Source organism: Emys orbicularis, chromosome 5, assembly GCF_028017835.1.
Source record: "Emys orbicularis isolate rEmyOrb1 chromosome 5, rEmyOrb1.hap1, whole genome shotgun sequence".
NCBI classification, from domain to species: Eukaryota; Metazoa; Chordata; order Testudines; family Emydidae; genus Emys; species Emys orbicularis.
This window is the reverse complement of record NC_088687.1, coordinates 46,788,861-46,815,105: the sequence shown is the minus strand read 5'-3', so window position 1 is coordinate 46,815,105 and position 26,245 is coordinate 46,788,861. Positions and strand designations below refer to the sequence as shown.

Here is a 26,245-nt window from a genome sequence, read left to right as displayed (position 1 = left end):
AGATTACTCAAACTGTCTTTGAATTTCTGGATCAGTTGTTTGTATTGGGTGCCTTTAGTTCAAAGACCATCCCTAGACAACTTTTCCCCAGCCATTACAGGGTTTCATAAGATGCTCAGTGGCAGCTGGCTCAAAGGATACCGGGGTGCATCTTGGAAGAGAAAGTGCCATGATGGTGTGTCGAGAGATGACTTTGGGTGTTCAGCTTTGTATATATCAGTGCAATGCAGGAGTTTCCATTAAAGCTGAAAGTTATGTACCCGAATATAGAGTCTTAAGGCCTGACCCAAAGCCCCTTGAAATCAGTAGGAGTTTTTCCATTGACTTCAATGGACTTTGGGATTAAACTGTTAGCATGCTAATTCAAGGATCTCCAAGTAACCTGTAACACTATGATGGGTGTTGGAATAAGGTAAAGGGCAGGTACAGGGATGGGGAAAGGGAGTTGTTGAGCTCTATATATATACACTGGACATGTGGGTGTCTAGGGTACCCCTTTCCATCTCTAACATGGGGCTCTGTGCGGTAAGGAATCAGTAGTTTTTTGTTTTAGGTAAGTGGCTTGTTTGTTTTCACAGTTTATCCATTGAGGACAGGGGTGAAATCCCTCCTTGCCCTAGGGATATGAATTTGTGAGAGAAACTGGTGTTTTTACAACGGTTTGTCATCTATTGTTTTTTGTTTAATTGCACAAGGGGCTTTTCTTTTTCAAACTAAGCAACTGGTTTCCTATGTAACAGATTGACATGTTTTTTTGTCCTCTCTGATTTTCCAGGTTACATTACATTTTGGAATATATTTGGAGGAGGGAAGCTATTTGCTTATTTCATTGGAGTAAGTGCTGATTAATTCCTGTGAAAATACAGTAATAGGTAATGGGTGCTTTTGATGATATAATTCAGGGGTGGGCAAACTTTTTTTGGCCTGAGGGCCACATCGGGTTTCCAAAATTGTTTGGAGGGCCAGTTAGGGGAGGCTGTCTCTCCCCAAACAGCCAGGCGTGTCCTGGTCCCCGCCTCCTATCCGAAGCCCCTCTGTTCCCCACTCTCTGACCGCCCCGCCCCCTATCCACCCCCCCACCCCCTGACCACCACCCCCAAACTCCCCTGCCCTCTATCCAACCCTCCCTGCCCCCTTACCGCGCTGCCTGGAGCACCGGTGGCTGGCGGCACTACAGCCGTGCCGCCCAGAGCACCGGGTCAGGCTGCGGCTCTGCAACTCCGCTGCCTGGCTGCCCAGAGTGTTGCACCGGTGGCATGGCGCGCCGGGGGTGGAGGGACCGGGGGGCGAGCCTCCCGGGCCAGGAGCTCAGGGACTGGGCAGGAGGGTCCCGCGGGCCGTAGTTTGCCCACCTCTGATATAATTGTTTTTGATTGATGAAAGAAATGTTTGTTGGACAAAAGAAGGATCAATAATTTTTAATCCATATTTTTAAAGGATAGATCAAATTGGTATTTGTAGACTACAAGAGTTTAAGATGGAGTTTAACTGAGAAAATATTTACTTAGATTATCATGGTTAGTCATGGTAACCATCATTCAAGCTCCTTTATTTCAGAAGCTCTGTCACAAAGGACAAATCTTGTAATGAATTGTATTTAATCTGCATTTGTGAGTTTGATTTCCCTGGCAGTTTCAATTGGCTACTTCCTTTCATCCTGCTTTTTTGCTATTAAGCAGTTATTTTACTGTAGTGCTGGAATATTTCATTGGTGGGTGAATTGATCTCTTTAAGTCCCCCTACCCTTCTACCCAGTACATGTCATGAGGCAAATTAGATTAATGTTTGTAAACCAATGAGATCCTTCAATGAAAATACATTATAGAATTGCAAAGTATTTCATTGATTTATGCTTCTCTCACCTGCATTCTACCCATTTATCAAACTGCAATAGGGATTCTTTCTAAGTCATATTCACACTTTTTTGTCTTTTTAAAACCCCCAAGAACTAGAGGAAAGTCCTACTCTAAAGCAAACAAGCAGCTTACATGGCTGACATACTTAAAACCCCAATAGTGTTAAGTCCTATTGTATATTATATACTGTTACTTTGAAAAAGTAGTACAGCTAAATAGTTTTACAGCACAGGATTACATGCCTGGAGGAGAAAAGGGCTTTCTAGAAGCATCTAAAGCAGGGGGTAGTCAATTATTTTTTGTCAAGGTATAATCAAGGTCCAGACTGGAGAAAATAATAAAAAAAAATGATGATGATAAGTAAATAAAAAGATTTTGGGGTCTGTTCAAAAATGTCTGGCAGTCCGGATTTGGCCCACACACCGCCTATTGACTACCCCGATCTAAAGCATATCAAGGGATTTAGTTTGTTAGGGAGTTTTCCCTTACTCTTAAATACAGATGTCACAGCCCATGGAGCTGTACAAGACCTGGTATGCAGTAAACCTATAATTATAATCACCTGGTGCTAATTGCAATGGTAGTCCCACTGTGCTCTTGATCAGGAGTTTGAAATACCCAGAACAGAAACAGCCTGGGTAGACTCTAGCATAGGTTTTACATAGGACCTGTGCATGCTAGACTAAGGCATTCAGGAATTATAGTTTGGTCTGAGCACCAAGAACTGCTAAATTACAATAATTATGACACAAACTTCCTCTTGGCCTTGGGCAAGTCTCTTCCTTAGCTGCTGAGGTGAAAGTAAGCTGGTGCGCCGTACCGGGGTGGCGTGGCTTCCCCAGGCGGCAATTTAAAGGGCCAGGGGCTCCCAGCAGCGGCTGGAGCCCCAGGCCCTTTAAATTGCCGCAGAGCCCCGCTGCTGGAGCCCTGGAGTAGCGGCGGGGCTCCGGGGTCACTTAAAGGGCCAGGGCTCCCGCTGCCTCTACTGCACTGGGCCCTTTAAATAGCCGCCGGAGCCCCGCCGCCGCTACCCCAGGGCTCTGGAGGCTATTTAAAGGGCTGGGGCCGTAGAAGCAGGGGAGTCCTGGGCCCTTTAAATAGCCCCCAGAGCCCTGGAATAGTGGCGGGGCTCCGAGGGCTATTTAAAGGGCCCGGGGCTCCCGCTGCCTCTATGGCCCCGGGCCCTTTAAATAGCCGCCAGAGCCCTGGGGTAGCAGCGGCAGCTGGGGGCTGCGGCAGCGGTTTAAAGGGCCCGGGGCGGTAGCAGCAGCCAAGCCCTGGGCCCTTTAAACTGCTGCCAGAGCCCCCGGCTGCCGCTGCTACCCTGGCAGAGGAGGGGGAGGGCACTTACCAGTACAGGGCGGGCCGGGGCTGGCTCTGATCCCCCCCATCCCCGCCCCTTCTGCCTGAGGCCCCGCCCCTTCTGGGGGCCAGAACCGGCCCCAACCCAGCCTCGTACTGGTAAGTCCCTATTTCTGCTTTCACCCCTGCTTAGCTGTAAGTGCCATGAAATGGGGATAATATTACCTGACAGGGTAATATGAGGGTTAGTGGTGTGTAAAACATTTTGAAGACTAAAATGCTCTACAAGTACTAAGCATTAGTAACACTCTCCAACAAACACGCTGGGTCTTACCCGTAATTCTGTATCTTAGTACATCATTTGTAAAAAGCTCCCAGGACCCCGTTAGTGTATGTCTACACTGCAAGTGAAGGTGTAAATGTAGCACAGATAAGCATACCTGTGCTAGTTTTAATCTAGCTAGCATGGATTAAAAGTAGTAGTGAAGATGTGGTGGCTGGGACTTCAGCATGGCTAGCAACTTGAGTATGTACCCAGGTTACCTGCCAGGCTTGTATGTGGGCTAGCAACTACAGCTGAAGCCCCTGCCATGACATCTAGGCTATTATTGTTACTTGTGATAGCTTGATTAAATATGCCTACTCGCATGGGTGGGTAGGGGAGGCTGTGCTTCCCCAAACAGCCAGGCACGGCCCCGCTTCGGCCTCCCCCAGCCAGTGTTCATGCGCTACCCATGCTACAATCACATCTTCATTTGCAGTGCAATCCTACTCTTAGGCCTTGTCTACACTACGAGAGTACTTCGATTTTAGTTAATTCGACTATGTGGAATCGATATTACTAAGTCGAACGTGTGTGTCCACACTAAGGACAGTAATTCGACTTTGTGAGACTTTGTGAGTCCACACTAACGGGGCAAGCGTCGACATTGGAAGCGGTGCACTGTGGGCAGCTATCCCACAGTTCCCGCAGTCCCCCCCTGCCCATTGGAATTCTGGGTCGAGCCCCAAATGCCTTCTGGGTAAAAAAATGTGTCGAGGGTGCTTTTGGGCGCCTGTCGTCATCCGTCCGTCACTCAAGCCCTCCCTCCCTCCCTCCCTCAAAGCGCCGGCGGGAAATCAGTTCGCGCGCTTTTCTGATTACTGACAGCGCGGACGCCACAGCAGTGCGAGCATGGATCCCGCTGCGACCATCGCTGCAGTTGTGGCAGTTCTCAACGCCTCGCAGCTTCTCCTCCACCTGTACCAGAGGCAGCTGCAGATCAATCATGAGAGGAGGCTACGGCACTACCGTGACGGCATGAAGTCGGACACTAGCTCCGACCTCTCTGAGAACATGAGATCCAGCGCCCAGGACATCTCGCTGTCACTGGGTCTTGTTGATACTGTTGAACGGCGATTCTGGGCCCGTGAAACCAGCACGGAATGGTGGGACCGCATAGTGCTGCAGGTCTGGGATGAATCCCAGTGGCTGCGCAACTTTCGCATGCGGAAGGGGACTTTCCTCGAACTGTGTGAGTTGCTGTCCCCTGCCCTGAAGCGAAAGGACACCCGGATGCGGGCAGCCCTGACTGTCCAGAAGCGAGTGGCCATAGCCCTCTGGAAGCTCGCAACGCCAGACAGCTACCGGTCCGTCGCTAACCAGTTTGGCGTGGGCAAGTCTACCGTGGGGGTTGCTGTTATGCAAGTAGCCAGGGCAATCGTCAAGCTACTGCTATCTAAGGTAGTGACCCTGGGAAACGTGGAGCTCATCAGAGATGGCTTTGCCGAGATGGGATTCCCAAACTGCGGTGGGGCTATAGATGGGACTCACATCCCTATCCTGGCACCGGACCACCAGGCTAGCCAGTACATCAACCGGAAGGGCTACTTTTCCATGGTGCTGCAAGCACTGGTGGACCATCGGGGACGTTTTACCAATATCTACGTTGGATGGCCTGGCAAGGTTCATGACGCTAGGGTGTTCAGGAACTCTGGTCTGTGTAGACGGCTGCAGGAAGGTATTTACTTCCCGGACCACAAAGTAACTGTTGGGGATGTGGAGATGCCTACAGTCATCCTCGGGGACCCTGCATACCCGCTAATGCCCTGGCTCATGAAGCCCTACACTGGCGCACTGGACTCAGGGAAAGAACTATTCAACTACCGGCTCAGCAAGTGCAGAATGGTGGTGGAGTGTGCTTTTGGCCGTCTCAAGGGCAGATGGAGAAGCCTACTCACTCGCTGTGATCTCAGCGAGACCAATATCCCCATTGTGATAGCTGCTTGCTGTGTGCTCCACAATTTGTGTGAGAGCAAGGGGGAGACCTATATGTCGGGGTGGGAGGTTGAGGCAAATAGCCTGGCTTCTGATTACGTCCAGCCAGACAGCAGGGCGATTAGAAGATCACAGCGGGACGCACTGTGCATCAGGGAGGCTTTGAAAGCCAGGTTCCTGACTGAACAGGGTCTCCAGTGACTTTTTACTTTGTGGACAGAGATGCTGAACCTGCCCCCGTTTCTTTACCCAGTTACCGTTGACTATCCTTCCAAGTTACATACCCCCTTCCCCACCTTCCCAACAAATAAAATCTGTTCTGTTCTGTTAATGAAGAAGGTTCTCTTTTTTACTGTTTTCGCGGGAATGTTTTAAACCGGGGACGCAGACTGTGGCGGGGGGCGGGCTTACTGTTTTGATGCAAATGATGCTTCTAAAGTCCGGGAATGACAGGCTCCGCAGTGCTGCATTGGTTGTTTCAACGCAGCCTGCCAGCAGTCCTGGGCGGGACTGGATGTATGTGTCGGCCAAGTGACTTTCTGGCAGGGGGCGGAGGGTAACAGATCCCCTGCTGCGTGGCTCTGTGATCCAGGATAAGGACCGCGGCATAGGATCTCTAACTGCCCTCCCCCGACACAAAGTCACAGATCAATCCCCCTCGCACCCCAGAACAAGAAAACCGCCTCCCAGACTGACCAGGGTAACTGGTGACTGTGCTGTGTATGTGTCCTGATGCTGGACCTGCCCCCGCCTCTGTAGCCTGCTACAGGTGACTGTCCTGTCCAAGTAACAAACCCCTTCCCCCCCTTCAGACAGAATCCCCTCCAAAAGACACTCTCGGAAACAGTACTTAACAGAAACCGATGTTTTATTACGAACCGCACATGAAAAGGGGGGGGGGGGGGAAGGAAACTTGGACATGGGCTAGTGTGAGATGGGTAGGAAAGGACTTTTCAAACTTTGTGGAACGAGAGCCTTCCAGTGCTGCAGCAGTGTGCAGGGGCCGACTGAAAGTTTTAACGGCCCTTGCCGCCCCTCCTTCTTTGTACTTTTGGTGAGGGGGGTGTGGGACTTGGTGGCGGGGGAGGGCGGTTAGAGATAGACAGCAGCAGTGCTCTGTCCTCCTGCCTCCGGTCTTGCAGAACATCCACTAGGCGCCGGAGCGTCTCCGTTTGCTCCCTCATTAGTCCAAGCAGGGTTTGAGTAGCCTGCTGGTCCTCCTGGCGCCACCTCTCCTCCCGTTCCATGACTGCGCTGTGCATTTGTGACAAGTTCTCCCTCCACTGTGTCGTCTGGGCTGCCTGCTCTCGTGAGCACTCCATAAGTTCATAAAACATGTCTTCACGAGTTTTTCTCTTCCTTCTTCTAATCTGCGCTAGCCTCTGGGAGTGTGATGCCAGGCTGGGTTGGGAGACAGTCGCAGATGTGTCTGTTGGAATGGGAAAAAGGGAGTAAATTCCTGAGACAGATAAATGAAGTTGCTAACAAAGAGCATAGTCTTTCTCTGTGAACAACACCATGCACTGCACCTTTCACATGCGCACTCAGGACAAGGTCGAATTTTCGGCCCTCGCCTTATGTGTCTGGGGTCCTGCAGTTGCGATCAGAGAAGCGTTGCAGGACACCTCTACTTCTGCTGCGGGAAAACATGGTAAGCCGTAGACTTGTGGCAGCTTAAACATGTAATAGTAGCACTGGGCTCCTTTCGCACTGAATGCAAGGCCACTCTCTGCTGGCAGCAATCAGGGAAGCATGAGCTCTGCCCCTGTCCCACCACCGCGCGGCTGTCCCCGGGAAAGATCCCTGTATGCTGCCCCTCTGCCGCCTCCACCGCGTGGCTGTAAAGCAGTCCAAATACTAACATTCCCCTCCCTAATTTAAAGCAGGGCGTCATGTGTGACATAACCCTCATGAGGATCTCGGAGACCGAGAGGGGAAGGATGCTGCGTGAATGCATGCAGAGGCCTGGGCCATATGCCGCCATGCTGTGCCGCGCACTGATCCCCGACTACCTCATGGACTCATGGCGTGGGAACGTGTGCTACCACGGGGGACCAAACAAGATTGCCCTGCCGTTGAACCTCGTGCGCATGCTGGAGCGGTACCTCCAGGAGAGCTATGCGGAGCTATCACAGGAGGACTGTCTGTCCATTCCCGGGCACATTGACCGCCTTTTCCTTTAAATTGAGCATAACGGACTACAGAGTGGAGGGGCCGTGTTGTGGACTAATCATGAATATCCGGACAGTACTTGATTTTCTATACATAGTTAGTAGAAAAAAGTTTACTAAGCCAACTAAATCATGAACAACAAATTACTGATATAGTTATTATTCCTGTTTTGTTATTAATAAAAGTTTCTATGTTTAACTGAGTGACTGAAAAGCCCATTCTTAACAATATAAATATTCCACTTATGTTAAAATGAAATGTTTAGATGTTTAAAGCACTCACTGCTTGATCCTTCCCCTGATTCGGTGTCCGGGGTAAGGGCTGTGGACGGTTGGTAGGGGATCTCGGTAAGGGTGATGAAGAGCTCCTGGCTGTCGTTGAAATCAGCGGTGCAAGCGCTGTCGACTGCCTCGTCCTCCTCATCTCCTTCCTCATCTTCCCCGTCACCTAACATTTCCGAGGAGGAACCGGCCGTGGACAATATCCCATCCTCGGAGTCCACGGTCAGTGGTGGGGTAGTGGTGGCGGCCGCACCTAGGATGGAATGCAGTGCCTCGTAGAAACGGGATGTGTGGGGCTGGGATCCAGAGCGTCGGTTTGCCTCTTTGGTTTTTTGGTAGCCTTGTCTCAGCTCCTTGATTTTCACGCGGCACTGCGTTGCATCCCGGCTGTATCCTCTCTCTGCCATGGCTTTAGAGATCTTCTCATAGATCTTTGCATTCCTTCTTTTGGAGCGCAGCTCTGAAAGCACGGACTCATCGCCCCACACAGCGATGAGATCCAAGACCTCCCGATCAGTCCATGCTGGGGCCCTCTTTCTATTAGATTGCACGGCCAACTCTGCTGGAGAGCTCTGCATCGTTGCTAGTGCTGCTGAGCTCTCCACGCTGTCCAAACAGAAAATGAGATTCAAAGTGGCCAGACAGGAAAAGGAATTCAAATTTTCCCGGGGCTTTTCCTGTGTGGCTGGTCAGAGCATCCGAGCTCAGACTGCTGTCCAGAGCGTCAACAGAGTGGTGCACTGTGGGATAGCTCCCGGAGCTATTACCGTCGATTTCCATCCACACCTAGCCTAATTCGATATTGCCATTTCGAATTTAGCGCTACTCCTCTCGTTTTCGAGGATTACAGAAGTCGAATTTAAAAGAGCTCTATTTCGAACTAAGTAGCTTCCTGGTGTGGACGGGTGCAGGGTTAATTCGATGTAACGGCGCTAAATTCGATATAAGCTCCTAGTGTAGACCAGGCCTCAGATACAGAAACAAATATGCAAGCTCCTCCTTTTGTCTGTAAATAATCTGTCTGACTCAAGCCCCTCCCCTTTCTGTGTCTCATTGGTGGTTAGCCTGCCACCTGTTTTCATTGTATATCTTGGAGAGCATTTGCTGCCCTCGTCTTATGCAGCTTCCCAGTATCGTATTTGTGTAGCTAAATTATGAATGAAGAGCTTATTGTACCACTACCAAAAATTGGCTTGTGCTGCTGGGAACCTGTGGTAATTGTATTCACCGCTGCATCTTTCCTCTTTCATTTACAGTCCAAGGACAGGTCTACAATCAGTGACATGGCTGTCAGTGATGATGACTGCCTCCTGTGTGCAGCTGACCACATGGGTTACATCTATATTTGGAGCATCACAAAATATGCCCTTCAGGGACCAGAGGAGGAACCACCAGCTTGTGAGCAACACTTTCTCCTCCCCCTTCAATCACAATGCCCCTTTACTCTGTCACATGTTGCTGATAGCTGCATAACAGATTTGTATCTTGTTTTTTTTCCCCATCCCTTTGTCAAGTGCTTCTAAGTTGGAGAGCTCATAGCTGCAGTGTTACAAGGTAAAATAAACTTCACAGTTGTTCTTTACCTCTTAAAGAGATGCCACTTATTCTTCCACCTATAAATGTATCCTTAAATTATAGTTTTTCATAGGGAACATAAAACCAAGCTGCTGACTATTTGAGGTTTTTAAACATGTTATGCACTCTTCATGAGGTTAGAGAGGTCAGCCCATGTTCTGGCTAATTTCTAATTAAGCGATTCCATTCTGCCTAGCAACATTCCTCATGCAGTGTAAGATGGATGCGGTATCTTACAATGGGGATAGCTGCTAGGCATAGTTATATAGTAACCATGTTATTTCTCAGAGGTGGCTGTATTTCAATGGTGAAGTGATTTGTGTTAGTTTGCAGACAGCTCTGAGATGAAAACCCCATTATAAGTATGTTGATATTGGGGACTCTGCTAGTACAGCCAAGTGCAAATGATAGCCACCTCTTTTCTGTATAATTTTTTTCTGTTCTTTTCTTTCTCTTCTCTCTTCATCCACTGTCTGTCTTTCCCATGCACTACTACAAGACTTTCTTTTGGCTGAGAGTCATTCTCTTAGGGACTGCCTGCCATGAGGGTCACTCCATCTGCTGTATGGAAGGCTCTATATTCGGATACAGAGGGAGTGGGGGAGTTGCCTGGAGCAGGCTTGCTAAATGAGCCAACCAGAAACACCTGGTGTGGGGAGGGAACATCAAGCAGCTGGTTCCTAATAAGAGAGCTGACTCTGGGAAGTCTGTGAGGGAGTCAGCTCTAAGCAGGGCATTTGTAAGCCGCGCCTCAGTTTGATTCCTCCTAAGATCTGTTAAAAGGATCCTATGAAGAAACTCTCTACTCACCCAGGCTTTGAGGTAAGAGCCATGCCCGGGGACAGACTTCTGGGACTTAAAGTTTTGCCTTTTGAGTTCATTTGTCTGAATAAATCCAGACCCAATATGGGTGGTTATTGAATGAGCAAGTGTGTGGTGTTTAGTTAAAAGGGCCTGGAAGAGGGAGGATAAAGAGCAGAGCAGTGCAGAGGCACCTTGGCTAGGAGGGGACCCATGGGGTGGGGTGACTCATTTACAGATACAATTGAGGCTTTTACTATTTTTATTTTGCCCTAATTTAACCTGGAATTATTTTCTGCTTTTAGTTGGCTCCTGCAGTCCTAGTAGAGCAGGAATGGCTAATTTAAGAGACCAAAATTTGCAAGTTTGCCAATTTCAGTGCATTATCTTTTACATTTGTTATAGTGCCTGTTTTGTTTAGCCTGCTAGCTTGCTGATGCTCATAATTTTGCAAACAGATGGGAGAACCTGTTATTTTGAATTCATTGAACATCTGGGAGTCAAATTTAGCTGTAGCTCTTTTTAAGGTCTGCATGTGGAACAAAGGAAAGCTGGCTCAGGAAGAGGGTTAAAAGAGCATGTAAGAGTGGTAACTGATGATGCTTAAGGGGCTTTATGTACACTGCAGCTGGGAGTGTGATTTGCAGCTAGTGTAGACATATCTGTGCTAGCTGTAGTATAGTTAACTTGCTAAAAATAGCAGTGAGGATGCAGTGGTGCACACTGCACAAGCCCACCCATCCCCTGGAGTACATACTTGTGCAGTCTACTCTGAACCCTGCACCGCTGCATTTGCTGCCATTCTTAGCAAGCTGGCTAGAGTATAGCTCATAATGTGTATGTCTGTGGCAAGCTGCCAGTCACATCTGTAGCTGTAGCATAGATGTAGCTTAAGAAAAGTCTCTTTCACTCTGTATTGGTCCAATAAAATGTGGAGAACTACCATAATAATAGCTCCTAATGCATACACTTAAGGATGCCATAAAGAAGTTTGTAAAGTACATTTGAGAGGACAGGAAAACGGGAGTAGGCAAAGACATATTAACAGGCATATAAGATTCCAGGGTTGCTTGTATTAGTTCGTTCCCACTACTTCTATTGCAATATATTCTTCCCATCATGTCAGCTTTGAGATGTGATAGATATGGCCTCCCTTGAAACGTTATTCTATTAGTGTCTGTTTCTAGTTAACCCAGTTGGAATGGTTCCCAACTTCCTGGGGACTTTTTCCTTTTGGGGCTAGACTACCTGGTGCAGCAACTTCTGGAGTGTAATTTCTAAAGTGCACTAACGTGTTGCCTGCTAACTGGTCCTTGTAGACCCTGTTGGTGGTGAACTAAAAGCTTCCTAGTGTGCTTTAACATCATGCTGTTGCAAATAGTAGTATGTTAAAATGCACTAGGGAACTTTGAGCCCGCACCAGCAGGATCTATGTGGACCAGTAACTGAGCAACACATGGATGCACTTCAGAAATCTCTCGCACACTTCGAGGTGGGGGGGAAGGGTGTGTGTGTGTGTGTGTGTGTGTGTGTGTGTGTATTTGTTGCACCATGTGGACAAGCCCTTAGTATTACAATGTAAATCTCTCTCTCTTCTATCCCCCCCCCCCCCTTCCAATGGAGCAGTGTTGCCCTAGTGAGTGAATACCAGCTGCTTCTCACCTCATCTGTGGACTGCACGTTGAAGCTGTGGAGCCTAGAAGGGGAATATGTAGGTAAGTGAAGAACAGGGTGGAAGCAACCCACCATATTATGAACTGGCTGCTAATGATCTAACCACCGTCTGTCTGATCCCAGATAAAGTCTCTGTGACCCATAGTCATTCACAGGATTATGATTGTGTTAAAGCAACAAGAAACTTGCTTGAGGATATGAGTCAGTGTCCAGTCCCTTGTTCATTAAGTGGCTCAGCCTTTGACCACTAAGGCAGTGATTCTCAAACTTTTGTCCTGGTGACCCTTTTCACACAGCAAGTCTCCGAGTGCGACCCCCCCCCCCCCTTTATGAATTAAAAACACTTTTTAAAAATATATATTTAACACCATTATAAATGTGGGAGGCAAAGTGCGGTTTGGGGTGGAAGCTGATAGCTCGTGACCCCCCCCCACATAATAACCTCATGACCCCCAGTTTGAGAACCCCTGCACTAAGGGTTCTGTGGTTAGAAAAGCAGAAGGTTATGAAATCTCCCTCCCCTTTTGCCTGTAAGGGAGTCATGAGTCAGACATGTAATTTGCCACTGATGCAACTTAAAACAAGACAGATTTTTACCATGTCCTCATCTTTTGTTGGTTTTTATTCTATTAGGTACATTTGGTCAAAAAGATCCGTGGAACATCAAGGATAAAATGTCCTGGCAGAGCGGGCCTAATCCAAACAGCCACCCTACTCCAGCTGCACCTGCTAGGCAAGTGTTGGCAATAAAACCAAGCTGTGCCACAGGAAGGGAAGATGAGGCAAACAGCGCAGAGGTGGGAACGCTTTTCATTATTTATATTGACTGACTTTGTTGCCCTGTTTGTTGTGGGGAAAAGATTCCATTTCTCTGAAGACTAATGCATACTACAGCAGGGACTTATTATTTGTAGTTTATGAATGATTGTGCTAAAAGTGTGGCTCGATAGTGATGAGTATGTCAGTAAAGGAGCTTAAACACAGTGATGATCAGCAGAAAAGAGATCCCTCCTTAAATACTGGTTTCTTCCTGCTCCTAGAACAGACTGTGAAATGGTTGTGTGGTACTACACATTTCTATCTCACTGACACCATATCAAACTTGCTCCTCTTAGCGGGGTGGGGGCAGTGATTTTTCCTTTATAACATCCAGGCCTGCAAACGCAGCCTAGACTCTGGGTCTTTCCTCTTTCATCTCTCATTCTCAATAATATAGAGGTTCAAAAAGGCCAAGTTCTCCTCCCAGTGACACCTCTGTAATCCCATGAGCCTTCTATGGATTTTGACCCAAAGTTTTGCTGCATATCTGCAACTTTCTGGATGAAAAATATATGCATGAAATTGCACTAGCACTGGTCCAGCTGCAGTTACTGTCACATGTGAATAAGTAATTTTTGTTGTTGTTTAGCCTGAAAGTCAAGTGGCTTCTCCTTTGAGCCTGATAAAAGATGATGAAATTGCAGAAGAACTGAAACAAAGGCAGAAAGCAAAGTCCGAACACAGGTACTCACCTTCATTGATTTCAGGCATTTTAAAGGGCTTGTAGAGGATGACACCAAGGGTCATGCTAAACTGAAGTGTGTGTGGTCGGTGGAGGAGGCACTATCAATCTCCATATTTAAAACATGATCAGTTAGCATTCTTCCATCTGAGATCTCCATCTCTACATTGTCCATGTGGGTGTGGCCAGGTCCCCCCTTTTCCCCTTCTCCTCCCTCTTCTAACCATCCTTTTGAGTGGGGAGAATGTTCTATCTATCTATCTATCTATCTATAATACAAAACTACTAGTAGCTTATTTCCTTGGGAGAGTCTTCTGGTCTCTTGGATCCTTTCATCCCTCTCCACTCCTCCCCAAAGAGGACCTGGGTCACTTTCCTTCTCCCTTGAAGGAATCTACACCAATCCTTGAGTTTGAGAGAGAAGATAGTGGCACTTCCTTTCCAGAGAACAGAACCTTCTTCCTCCGCAGCATTCTGAGCCCGTGGTGGCCCAGAAGGAGGAATTGAGTTTCTCAGAGTACACCTGTGCTACTAGCAAACTGCCAGGGAAGCCCAATGGGTGGGATTTGCAAACAGGAGTTAGCCAAATTGTTACAGCACCTAATTTCTAGGCAACCTGCTGCCAAGTGGAATCCATAGCCCCAGGTTAGGCACCAGGCTCCCCATACAATGGATGGGAAGTTAAATTGGCAGGGCAGAGGATGAGGGAAGAATCACAAAGCCAGCATTGCTGAGCAGGGAGCCACCTAAGCTCAACAGCACAAAGTACAGGGAGGGATGTGGCCTTAGCCCCACCTCTCACAGGGAGGCATTTCCCTCTGCTTGCGTTTCACAGCCATGAACTCTCTCCTAAGCCAGGTCAGTCCTTCCACTAGAAAAAGTGGTGCCCCCCACTTCACACACCATAGCCCAGAGTAGCTAAAGCACTCCTCCACAATGTGGGAGATCCTGATTCAAACTCCCACTGTGCTTAAGATGCAATAGGGATTTGAACCTAGGACTCGCAGATGTGTCCTAACCACTGACTTATGAGATGCTCTGATGTGGGTGTCTCAGTCACTCCTGTTGAAGTGCCATTATGTATGAAGAACTTAAATATTAACTGGGGCAGAGTGTGAGTGACTCTGTAGCCCAGTGATTAGGGCAGTCACTTGTGTGGTCGGAGAGCTGAGTTCAAGTCTGTGCTCCACATGAGGCAGGGTGGGGATTTAAACCTGGTTCTTCCCCCTCCTGGGTGAGTGCGCTAATCCCTGAGCTATTTGGATATAAGGGGGCACTATCTCCTCTGGATGTGCTTTGTGCGGGGCCTGATCCAGTAGATGTGCTGTAAGGTGACCTCTGAGCATGTCTATAGGATCGGGGCAAAGATTCAGTGTGTGAATCCAGTTGGGGCTTGGTGGTGTCAGGACTGAGGCCACTGTGCTCATGGCCACTGGCAGAAATTCTGTGGAGTTGTCCAATGGACACTTAGGTTTGTAGGGAGTTTAGACATGTAGAGTATCGGAGGGGTAGCTGGGTTAGTCTGAATCTGTAAAAAGCAACAGAGGGTCCTGTGGCACCTTTAAGACTAACAGAAGTATTGGAGCATAAGCTTTCGTGGGTAAGAACCTTCACTTCCATTACTTGCATCTGAAGAAGTGAGGTTCTTACCCACGAAAGCTTATGCTCCAATACTTCTGTTAGTCTTAAAGGTGCCACAGGACCCTCTGTTGCTTTAGACATGTAAAGTTAGGTAACAGCTGGGTGGGGAATTTGAAGATCTGAATTATTATTATTATTTTTTTTTGGCATGGGCCCCTTAATCCTCAGAGTTCCACCCAACAAGCCTAACTCTGCCTATAAACAAACTTTCTCTAGCTGCAGTTTTCCAAGTAACTCAGGTACACCAAAACGGAAAGATCTCTTATAAGGTGGTTATGGCTGGCTAACGAATGGTGTGGGGATGAGAATGTATAATCCTGTCTAAAGAATCCATGTGTTTGTGCATTTACCAGAGTCACTAGAGGAGGCAAAGCATGCAGGGCTGCTCTCAAGGGATGAGATGGACAGCTGTAAATAATTATAGCAGGCAGTACCATGAGAGCTGTTATGCAAGAAACCACTCAGATAGCATGGCAATGAGCAAGATGTAAGTGCTTAGATTGACTTGCTATCCAGGGAGCAGAGGGATGGGTAAAGAGAGATGCTGCCACTTGAGAAAAGAGCTGGCAGCATATGAAAGGTACTGAATGATTCTGCCCCAGCACAGAATTAAGCTGCATTGAAGAATGGCAAACAATATAGCGCACATTCAAATAGGGAAACAGGATTTCCCCCTGCAACTCCTTTTTTCAATTGCATTTGTTATATAACTAGCTCAGCAGCCACATTGTCATGGTGAAGTATCAGTTACAGGAATTATTCACTGTAACCATTGCTCACTTGCACTTAACGTGGGAATGCCCTCTGACTGATACATGAAAACAAACAAAATAAACAATCCAGGATCTCCTGCCTCAGTTTTTGTCCATGCCAGAAGCAGAGTGGAGGCTGGGCCTCTTAGTTATGTGTGGTGTCAGATCCAACTAGCCTAATGGAATCAGAGGAAGAACATAGTGCAGTGTGGAGTGGAACTGCTGTTTGGTCTAGTTTGAGGAAACTGAGATGAGGCCAGTTTTCATTGGGGACAAATATGTTTGAAATCAAATTTGAGAGAGGAGGTCCCCCTTTAAAAAGTCACCTTAATGTTTCCCTTCCTTTAAAAAGAATTGCACAAACATCTGCATTTGTTTGCATGTGTCACTTTCTTTCAGAGCACATCATTCTCAACTCAAATCCATTAAACACGAAACCAGAGCGCTAACGACTTATCACTCTCTCCAGCTGTGTGAGTTAACGTGTTTGCCAGCTACCTTTCATAAACTAAAGCCAATGGGATGTAATGATCCAGACAATCTGGCATTCTAACATGACATTTGAGAGTGCGTTTGAGGCAGATGCTACTCGCCTCCCAGTATGGCAACAGAAAAAGGCAAGTTCTTCACAAAGCATCACCCCTGTATCTGGCTCAGTCTTTTAAAATGACAAATGTAATTATGGGAATCTTAGGCCTTTATGCAGTTGTTCAACTCTTGTTACTCACCTTCTCTTGACTCCATGAGAATTATGGTCCAATTATTGGGCTGCCTTTCTTTAGCTTTCCTTCCTTTTAGGGAAAGTGACTGAGGTGGTTTTGGTGAAGCAGCTGTGGCGTTAGCAGGGAACCTTGACTTCTTTGCCTTCCAGCATGGCTTTAAACATAAATAAGGCAAAAGCTAAGCATTAGAGGTGGTGGTGGTTCTGTAATGATTGACTAAAAGCAGGTGACCACCTGCTTTTTTTACCTCTAGATATGGGAGTTGCCTTTTGATGCTAGTGAGCATGAGCTATAGCTGGCAGGGTTAAACAGACTCCTACTGGAGTGGTTGTTCTCACTGCCTGGGAGGACACAGGGAAGTGTTTGGTCAAATGTGCATTTGCTCCAAGGGCAGCCTTAGGTGGGATACTGCAGGGTCCTAGTTGGTCACTCTTCATACACAGCATGTGAAGTCACTAGGAGAGAGGTGAGGTGGCTTGTAGTGGTACCATCCGTATACTGCCTCAGTTCTATTTTTTTTTTTTTTTTTAAACTCTTAACTGAACCATGTACTTAACCCTCAACCAGAGCTTGATCTGGATTTAACTGGCTAAAATCTCAGTCCCCTCAAGTGGTGGACCTATCTGACCATTCAGGCCTAAGGTCCTAATGGAACCTCAAGTGCATCTGGCTCTCCAAATACTAATAGGAGCAAGTGTGCTTTTTCCCTTGGTAAGGACTATACCATGGTTATCCATATCTTTGTGCCGAGATGGCTTACTGCAATGTGCTTTCCATTTGGTCAAACCTAACAGAACTTCTAACAGATGGAAAATCTACCTGTTTCTCAGAAAAGTAGATAAACTGGTAGGTGATAATACATGAGTGTTAGAGCAGCAGTTTTCTGTGCACTGGTTCATTCTGCTTTTTAAAACATGTTCCCTGAATGTGGACACTCTTAAAGTGAAGTTTTAAGACATGTCTGTTAGATTCTCACTGAAGACCGTGCATGGCACTTTCAGACCTGCTCACAATGGGCATCTGCTGAGAGGTGACACATGCTGTAATCTCCTACTGTTTCTCTGCAAAATGCCACCTGTTTGAAAAGCACCATGGCTTTTATGCCATTCTATGCTTTTCTGTAGGGGAAGAAAGAGTCAAACATCTAGGAGCCAGCTTCAGCAGGTCCCCCTACTGTGGAATATCTATTGCAAAACCACTTTCTCCAAGCTTGCATAATATGTGGGATGAATAAAGCCCATAGTAGAATGCAGTCTGCCACTTCTTTAATGGAAATTTGTTTTGGAGAATTAACCAATGTTGTACAAAAAGATCAAAGTTCTTTAGACAATTTTTTTTTTTAAATTTGTCCCTTGAATGTTGGTATTGGTTTAGTCCACACTTAAAATCTAAACATGTTAACAATTAGTCATGAAACTTGCAACAAAGATCCTAGGTGTTGTGATGTACTATATTCAGCTAACTTAGGCAGTCTACACAACATAAGAATAGACTGTCCTTAGAGCACATTATAGTATACCCTGCAAGTACGAAACTGCACTCTGACACACAGCAAATATTCCAGCTATGTACTAACTTTAAAGTAATGCTGTCTACATGTACAGCCCCATAAATATTCATAGTACTCTGAAAATGAAAGCTACTCTGAAAGACTAAGCATTATTACAATTGTTATTCTATACTAGGGCAGAAAGACATTCACTCCTAGTAGTCTGGTTTTCAGTCTTCAGAATGAACAAATTCAGCATACAGGCTTGTAGAAATCAAGCACCATGTTTTGTAGCAGAACTGTGCCAATCAGTTGTTTGCTGACTGAACAAGAAAAAAGTTTTGACCTGAAACAAAAAACTTACTAAAAGCAAAGGGAATTTTAGCAATGCCCTTCACAAAGCAGAGTGCCACCGCTTCCCTCCCCTATCCCATGCGTTGAAGCAGCAATTTGAACTTGAGTGTTTTTCTGCTCCAATGAATCATTATTTATACAAAATTAGAACAGCTTCAACATGAGTGATGGAGAGAGACTCCCCCATGTGCACCCTTTAGCCCAGCCATTAGGGCACTTACCAGCAATGTTGGAGGCCCAAGTTCAAATCCTTGCATGAGGCAGTTTTGGGACTTAAACCAGGGTCACCCATATCCCAAGCATGGGCTCTAGCCACAGGGTTATAGGATATTTGGGGGGTGTATTGTACCACCACTTCATCCTCCACAGGTTTTAAGAATAGGAGTTAAGTCACCCTCTGACTCTAGCCTGAAATTTGTTTTGGCCAAAACTATATTTTAACTTGAAACTGCATTTTTCAGTAAATGTCAGGAAATGGTTGCCTAGCTCTAGTAACACAATGACAATTGCATAACTTTTTAAGTATGTAAAAACTAAACAGTGGCAATTAGTCCATGAGCTGATTAACAATCCTCAGAGTAGTAGCCAGTGCCCCCACAATGTAACCTTGGAATTTGCTAACTTCTGTAATTCTGATGAGACCGTTAGCGGTTCTACACTGAGGGCATATCTATCCAGGGACAGGCTGGAAAATAAATCTGAACCAACTGAAAGTGTGAATTAAAGGTGGATTAATTAAACTATTAAACCCCTGTGGAAAGCCACTGATTCAGAATTAAAGCAGCCTTAATGAGAATCAAATTAAGGTCACTTTAATTCTGAATCAGTAGCTCTCCACAGGGGTTTACTCCACAGCTGTGGTTAGTTAAACTGTATTAATCTGGATGAATTTTCTGGAGTGTCCCCATGTAAACAAGGCCTGCATCTTGGTCCTTGCAACTGGCCCTCTCCCTGATAACTACCTACTCTGTTACCGGCTCCCACTCCCTTTTTCAGACTAGGAAGCAGCAAAAGGGTGGCAGGACGTTCATAGCCTGGAACTCAGTTCTGTGTTGAACAGCTACCTGATGGGGAAAGCATGTATGGGTAAGCATGTCCCTCAACAGTTAAGTGAAAGAGAGAGCCTGGTGGGGAGGGGAGGAGAGGAGCGGAGCCAATCCCCATGTTGGAATAGGGGTAGATGTCCTAGAAAACCCAGAACAAGCATATTGGTGTGCAGACTTCAGTACAAGTTCTTGAGTAGGACTATAGGTCTGCTTAGGGACTATCCAATTTTACCACCAGATTGTTTATAGTGAGACTGAACAGTCATGGGGTCTGGCAGTGGATCAGCTAGAGGGGATGAATGGTAAAGTAATTCCTTCAGCCAATAAATTGTCCACTCATTAGTTTTGAAGACTTAGATCCAAAAACCTTGCTTATTTTGACATTAAATACTGTAGCTAATTCTTTGATTCCTAAGCAGCCTACATTCATATTCAGTTGCTTCTGTATGCTTGTTCAGTCCGATTCACACTAACTATGCAGCATAACAAGAAAGGCAGCAAACAAAACAGATCATTACATAAGTATAGATTTAAGAAATTGTATGTGTAGGTCTAGTTCTGTGACTACAGAAAGATAGGCAACTGAAAACATCAAGGATACATTTTTATACCTGAAAGGTAGGGCTTATGTCTACATTTCTCACCCAAAACTTGCCACTAACTAGTCAAATATACATTTACTTATTGTTACAATCTAGGCCACTAGATCTAAGATAATACACACAGTATTATAAGCTTGTTATATTACTTCTCCTGTTCAGTGGCTAGAGTTTAATCACACTCAAGGCATGGGTTCTATTCACTCCTTGCCCTGACTCAAACACTGTTTCCATATCTGAATCATAGGATATTACTTTATAAAACAGTTAGCTGGATCTCTCTGAGCAAAACATACTGTAATAGATGTATATAATCAGCATGATTCTATAGCATCTAAAGCCATTTTAATGAATGTGGATTATTGGTTAAAGCTGGAAGAATTTGCAGTCAGACTTATCCAAGGTGGTCACTTCACCTGTGCCCTCAGTTTTTGCCATCTAAATTACGGATAATGATGCACTGTAAAGCTGAGAATTACCACTGAAAAATACTAGGCAATAGCCACATTAAGCACAGAAAGTATTATAGCCAGTTAAGGGACACCAACTCAAATCTATTTGTTGAAAATGAGGTTTCTTATGTGAGTTTGCTGCTAATATTTGTGAGGAATTACATGTTTCTTTGAAGACTGCTCTGTTGCTGTGACAGAATATATGACTAAAGTACAGTAAACTAAACAAAAACAAAGCTCTCTAGTCTTTGTTGTACTAAATTTGCATGTTACTTGTACTAAAGAGTCTAGTATTTTGGTCTTTTGAGAGTCCACTTGTGAATAGTTAGTTATTCTAACTCACTTTGCCACAGCAATGCTTATGAAGGACTCAATAGGACAACCCCCCCTCCTCCGCAGCAGGGGGGCGCGGGAGCAATGGTGGTCCTATCAACTATGACAAGGATTTGACTTAAGGGGCCAATTCTCCCCCCCACACACACTTCATGCATATGTTCTAAATAAGACTATATTCCTTTAAGTGCCAGTTAACCTGCCACTACTTTCTAAGGCAAAGTCACTTGTGCTCAACAGGAGTGCTGCCAGCAAAATCAGTGTCACATTTAGTATGATTTGAGTGCAATATATAGTAGAACAGGGGTAGGCAACCTATGGCACGTGTGCCGAATGCAGTAAAGGAGCTGATTTTCAGTGGCACTCACACTGCTGGGGTCCTGGCCACCGGTCCGGAGGGCTCTACATTTTAATTTAAAATGAAGCTTCTTAAACATTTTAAAAACCTTATTTATTTTACATACAACAATAGTTTAGTTATATTATAGACTTATAGAAAGAGACCTTCTAAAAACATTAAAATGTATTACTAGCACGTGAAACCTTAAATTAGAGTGAATAAATGAAGACTCGGCACACCACTTCTGAAAGGTTGCTGACCCCTGTAGTAGAAAATACAGATGGATTGAGAGTCACTTCGGTCTAAATACAGTATCTTAATTACTCTGCTGTACAGGTTAGCTCCTCAAAATGGTTTGCATTTTTTTCAGCACATTTGAAAACTCCCATCAGAATGTAGCCAACGTAAGTGGTACTGTTTTAAACTTTCAAGTGCACAAAATCTGAAATATAATCCTATTTTGTTTCACTACATCTTTTTCGACTCTTTGATGTATTATAAACACTGTTAAACTGAATCCTTTAATGTTCTAATCAGCATTAATCCTGGGAATAGCTACTCCCATTCTGCAAGGGAGTTGCAGAAAGGTTCACTATATTCAACAACAAAAAAAATCTCAGGGGGGGCTTGATTATGGTTCAAGTAGCAGGTTTATATATATTTATTATAAATTATACACAACCTCAACAATCTGAGTTGCCATTCAAAAATAAATTGAAGTATTTGTCAATTTGCACATGATCGATCACTAATATAAAGATGTAATTTACATACATAGTAAACATTTTCCATACTTTAACACTGCTGTAAGTCTGTTCAAGTTTCACACATTCCCCCTACCTTCTGAAGATATGTTTAGAATACATAAACAAAAATGACAAATATGCAACATCCAATGACTATTACCTTGTCATGAACCACAGTTAACTACAATTTTTCAGCACTTTTAATATGGGTGGCTGGTTGTATTTAGTTCAAACTTCATTTTCAATTTAAAATGCATTCTTCAAATCATAACATTGCAGTGTTTTCTGCAATGCAATGGTAGATGTTTGAGACACCCAAAAAAAGCAGGTTTTTTTTTTTTTTTAAATGGTTATATCAGGTCAATCGTACTGTAGCAACAAAACTTAAGCAAGTAGAAAATATTCATGAGGCAGTGTATTTCAGATTAACAATCACATGCAACTATAAAGGAATTATGCTAGTTATTTTACTCATTTATGTAACTGTTGGATTGTTGGACATTGTTGACCAGATCCCTGGAATTTTCCTAAAGTATTCACTGAAAAACATTCAATATTCTTTACTATCTACTCATTTACTTTACTATTCTTCTAAAGCATATAAGGTTTATATTTACACTCTAGCTGTCTTGTGGTCACAAATGAAAAAGTATCATGAAAAGTCTTGAATAGTCAACATTTTACCCCTCTGGTAACAGGATTTTTTATTCCCATATTCTGTAACAAGTTTTCTATTTTCAGGACCACTGTTTTGATGCATAGCTCTTTAGAAAGTTTAATGTACTAAGAAAAAGATACTAAAAATACAAGTAGCAAGATTTCTCTCTCTCTCTCGGTTAAGGGATATTAAGCAGTAGAATAGTGTAAGGAAACTTGCCAGGCACTATCACTGCCTGTAACTAAACAGGGACTTCAGCTTAAAGGGCTGTTAATCCAGTGCCTTTCACGCAGGGAATTCTCTTACCATCGTTTGACTGAGTCCATTTGTTAAATGGGGAGGAGGGGAAGAGGTAAAAAGTAAAGATAATTGTGAATAGGGGTCTACGGCTCTGAAATAGGAAATGGAAGTTAAAGCCTAAACCCAGGCAAGGTGGGATACCTTAAAATTGAAGGGAAAAGGTACATATTCAGGAAGGTGTCAGATACATAACACCCAATGCAAAGCCTATACACAATAAAGCAAAGCAGGTATGGGTGAGAAAAGTTATGCTTAATTTCCTCCAAGATGGAAATCCAATTGAATAATAAATTCATCAGTGGTGGTTTTTGGAGCTAGAAGCCCTGCTGAAGGACAGAGGTCATAGCTATCCTGGCTGCTGGGAATGAAATTAGAACAATGTCCTGTAAGATCTGCTGCCTTCTCTGAAGCAGATCAACAGACTTGCTCCCACAACCCTAACCTATTTTAGACATTTACAGTTGAAGGTTGATCTGTGAAGACATTGGGGTAGGGTACAGATTGCAAGGTCTGTAAAGCCAGGGTGACAGGAAAGAATTTTGTGAACATCAAAAGGGGAGGTTTTTTCTGATGGAACAGCAGGAGTGGGGGTTGGGTAAGACCATGCAGTTAGTCCAACTCAGGAAAAAATGACCGTGCTCAGTGATTTCCATTCAACAATTTGGGGGGGGGGGGAGGCAGGGGAGAGGATGATATAGAAAATATGCAATATTTGAGTCTTGTTCAGAGTCAAATACTCAGATATTAAGTGCTCTAAACAGAGAGAAGGAGCTCAATTAGGTGGAAGAAATACAGGGAGGTGTTTTAACTTTTTCAGCCTATATTAAATAAATTGACTATAGGGGAAACCACTGGACCATGGTTTGAAAAAGTAACAGCTAAAGCCACAGGTTGATGGCTAGACTAGCAACTTCCTTTCACTCTTAAGTATCAAACCATCCCTCACTGCATATGTAAATTGTAACAGGCACTCATGTGCTGTTGAGTTCTGTCTCAGTGATGATACATCTCAGCTTCACCCTTGTAGGCTGTGTAATGGTGACCTAAATTACCTTCAGACAGACATGATACTTCAAAGGAGGTGTAAAGTGTTGCCATAGCTGTAGTATGCTACAGGACCCACACGTTTCCTGCTGTAAATTTCAGGTATATACAGAAGCACAATGCTTTAACTATCAAATAGAGAATTCATGGAGATGGGAAAACGAAAGAAAGGCCTCTTTAATCCTATTTAGCAACTTGCGTTGGTGCCAGACTAAAATGACCAAGAGTAGAAGAGGGCAGTAGAATCAGTTTGTGTTTAATCAGAAGTGGGGAAACGAATTCTAAAATTGTTTTTTTCAGTCCATTTGTTTATAATACTAAGATTCCTGCATACTGAACCAATGGACATGTTTGATTATGAAGCAGAGTTTCTTGCTAGTGCATTTCAAAAACTGATGCAAATCTAGATTAAGAAAGCCAGTATGATACAAAAAATTCTGATCAATTAGCTGTTTTCATGACTCCATAATAAACTGTAAACCAAAGCTCTTGATTTCTTTGATCAACCCAATGAAGAGCCACACATTCTGCCTTCCACCATGTTCACTCTGTAGTTCTATTTACCAGTATGTAAAGTTTTATTTTTCACTATTTTAAGCTACTGAATGGAATTAAGCTAATAAACTTGAATCAAGATGGTTCTTGAAAGCCTTTCTCTGCTCACTTTTTAATACATCTATTTCCACTCCCATAAAACAGACTCCCACTGGATCCAGAAAGTCCATGCCATTCTTAAAGGCACTGCTGCATCTGCCTCTTCCCTTGCAGGAAAAAACTTAAGGGGACTTCTAAAACAGCTCAGATGTGTGGACTACTAAAATATCAAGGTTAAGATGCCAGCATTTAAGTTCTAGCCATCTCCTTCTTTCATTGCATAAACACAAACATAAGGCCAGGACAGTCTAAATACACTACTGCTAGTACTGTGTACCCAAACATGCGTATCATTCTAATGGTGTGTCACATTGCCTAAGATGATACCTTTGTTCTTCTCAGGGTTGACAAGTGTGCCAATATATACACAAGTGATTCTGAAAAATTGTGGCTTTTTTATTACTAGCAGTTATTCTATGAATCTCAAAGGAGACCTTTCAAAATTTGTGCTCGGGTAAGATTTCCTGCTAGAATATCAAACCAGGGCCTCTTAATATCAATACACTTTTTTGAAGTTTTCAAAGTTGGACTACAGGTTTTAACCCAAGACTGTCAGAAGGGGGAAACTTTAACTCCTGGTAACCCAATTACTACTCATGGAATAAATCTAAAAGTTGACAGGCTTTTGGATAATATCCTTATTTTCTGCAGACCATTACCATCATAAACCTAGAAAAGACTGAGGGAGAGCACAGGTAAGTAAACAAGTGTTTGGAATACTCTATATAATTTTGCAATACATATGAATCTTGTCAATTTAAGATAAATTTTGTACAACCCTTCAAATATTTATTGTCCTTACATTTATACTTAATATATAAAGTGCCTCTTTCTTTTATGCTTTGTTTTAAAAATTTTTAAAACCAATTTGGAAACCATGCAAACATTTCTACAGCATCTTTTTTGCTTCTGTGTCTCAAAGCCTCTCCTAACAGATACCTCCTCGTTAATTTCATTATATTCAAAAGTTAACATATTGTAGCTGATTGTGACATATTATTGGGTTACATCTGAGTGTATGTTTTATGAATACCTGCTTACTAGCAGTTTGGAATACTACGCCATGCCAGATACTAGTGGGATGTAAGACTGAACTATGTCGTCATACATTTGTTAACTTAGGAACAGGACGTACTGTAGCTATAGGGGGGGGAAACAACTCTGAACATTAGGAAGTGTGGAAAAACTACTTTAAATCCTATTTCATAAGGATAGCTAAAATTTTAAATAAGGTCAATTTTTTCATCGGGGGGAGGGAGAGAAAGATTTTGCAATTAAGGTCTGAATTTATGAAGTCTTAAAGAGAAAAATAACAAAAAATATTCCCCTTGACCGTGATTCAGGATCCCAGATTGTTTTTGGTCACCATTAACATCTTTAATGCAGAAAACCTACATGTCTCTAAAAACAAAAGGCTAACTAGTTACTGTCAGCCTTTTGTATTACATCAACATTTTTATTATTGCTGTGATTTATATAGCAGTACATATTTTATGTAATTGATCTTGTTTTTAGGGTGAAGATAGTATTTTTGTCTTCTTGACAAACTATAGAACAGGCCATATAAACTATCAAATCCTACAAAAGACATCTTTCCTCTGAAAGAACTGCAGTCATACTACACAGTCTGGGGTACAGTCTTCCCTCTGTCTGTTATTCATTAATATACTGATGGAATGTAAGCACTTGCACTAAG

At 44.2% G+C, this 26,245-nt stretch overlaps 1 protein-coding gene across 1 annotated transcript in view; it reads left to right on the top strand.

The window, feature by feature from the left end:
• The window catches only part of LOC135879650 (WD repeat-containing protein 64-like), a 53,387-nt gene extending 39,923 nt beyond the window's left edge, over positions 1 to 13,464 (top strand). Inside the window, exons 18-20 of the mRNA XM_065405703.1 lie at positions 9,125 to 9,266; positions 12,552 to 12,715; positions 13,327 to 13,464. Of these exons, the coding sequence (XP_065261775.1) occupies positions 9,125 to 9,266; positions 12,552 to 12,715; positions 13,327 to 13,464 (444 nt within the window). The remainder of the gene's footprint in view (positions 1 to 9,124; positions 9,267 to 12,551; positions 12,716 to 13,326) is intronic.
• The last annotated feature ends 12,781 nt before the right edge of the window (positions 13,465 to 26,245 follow it).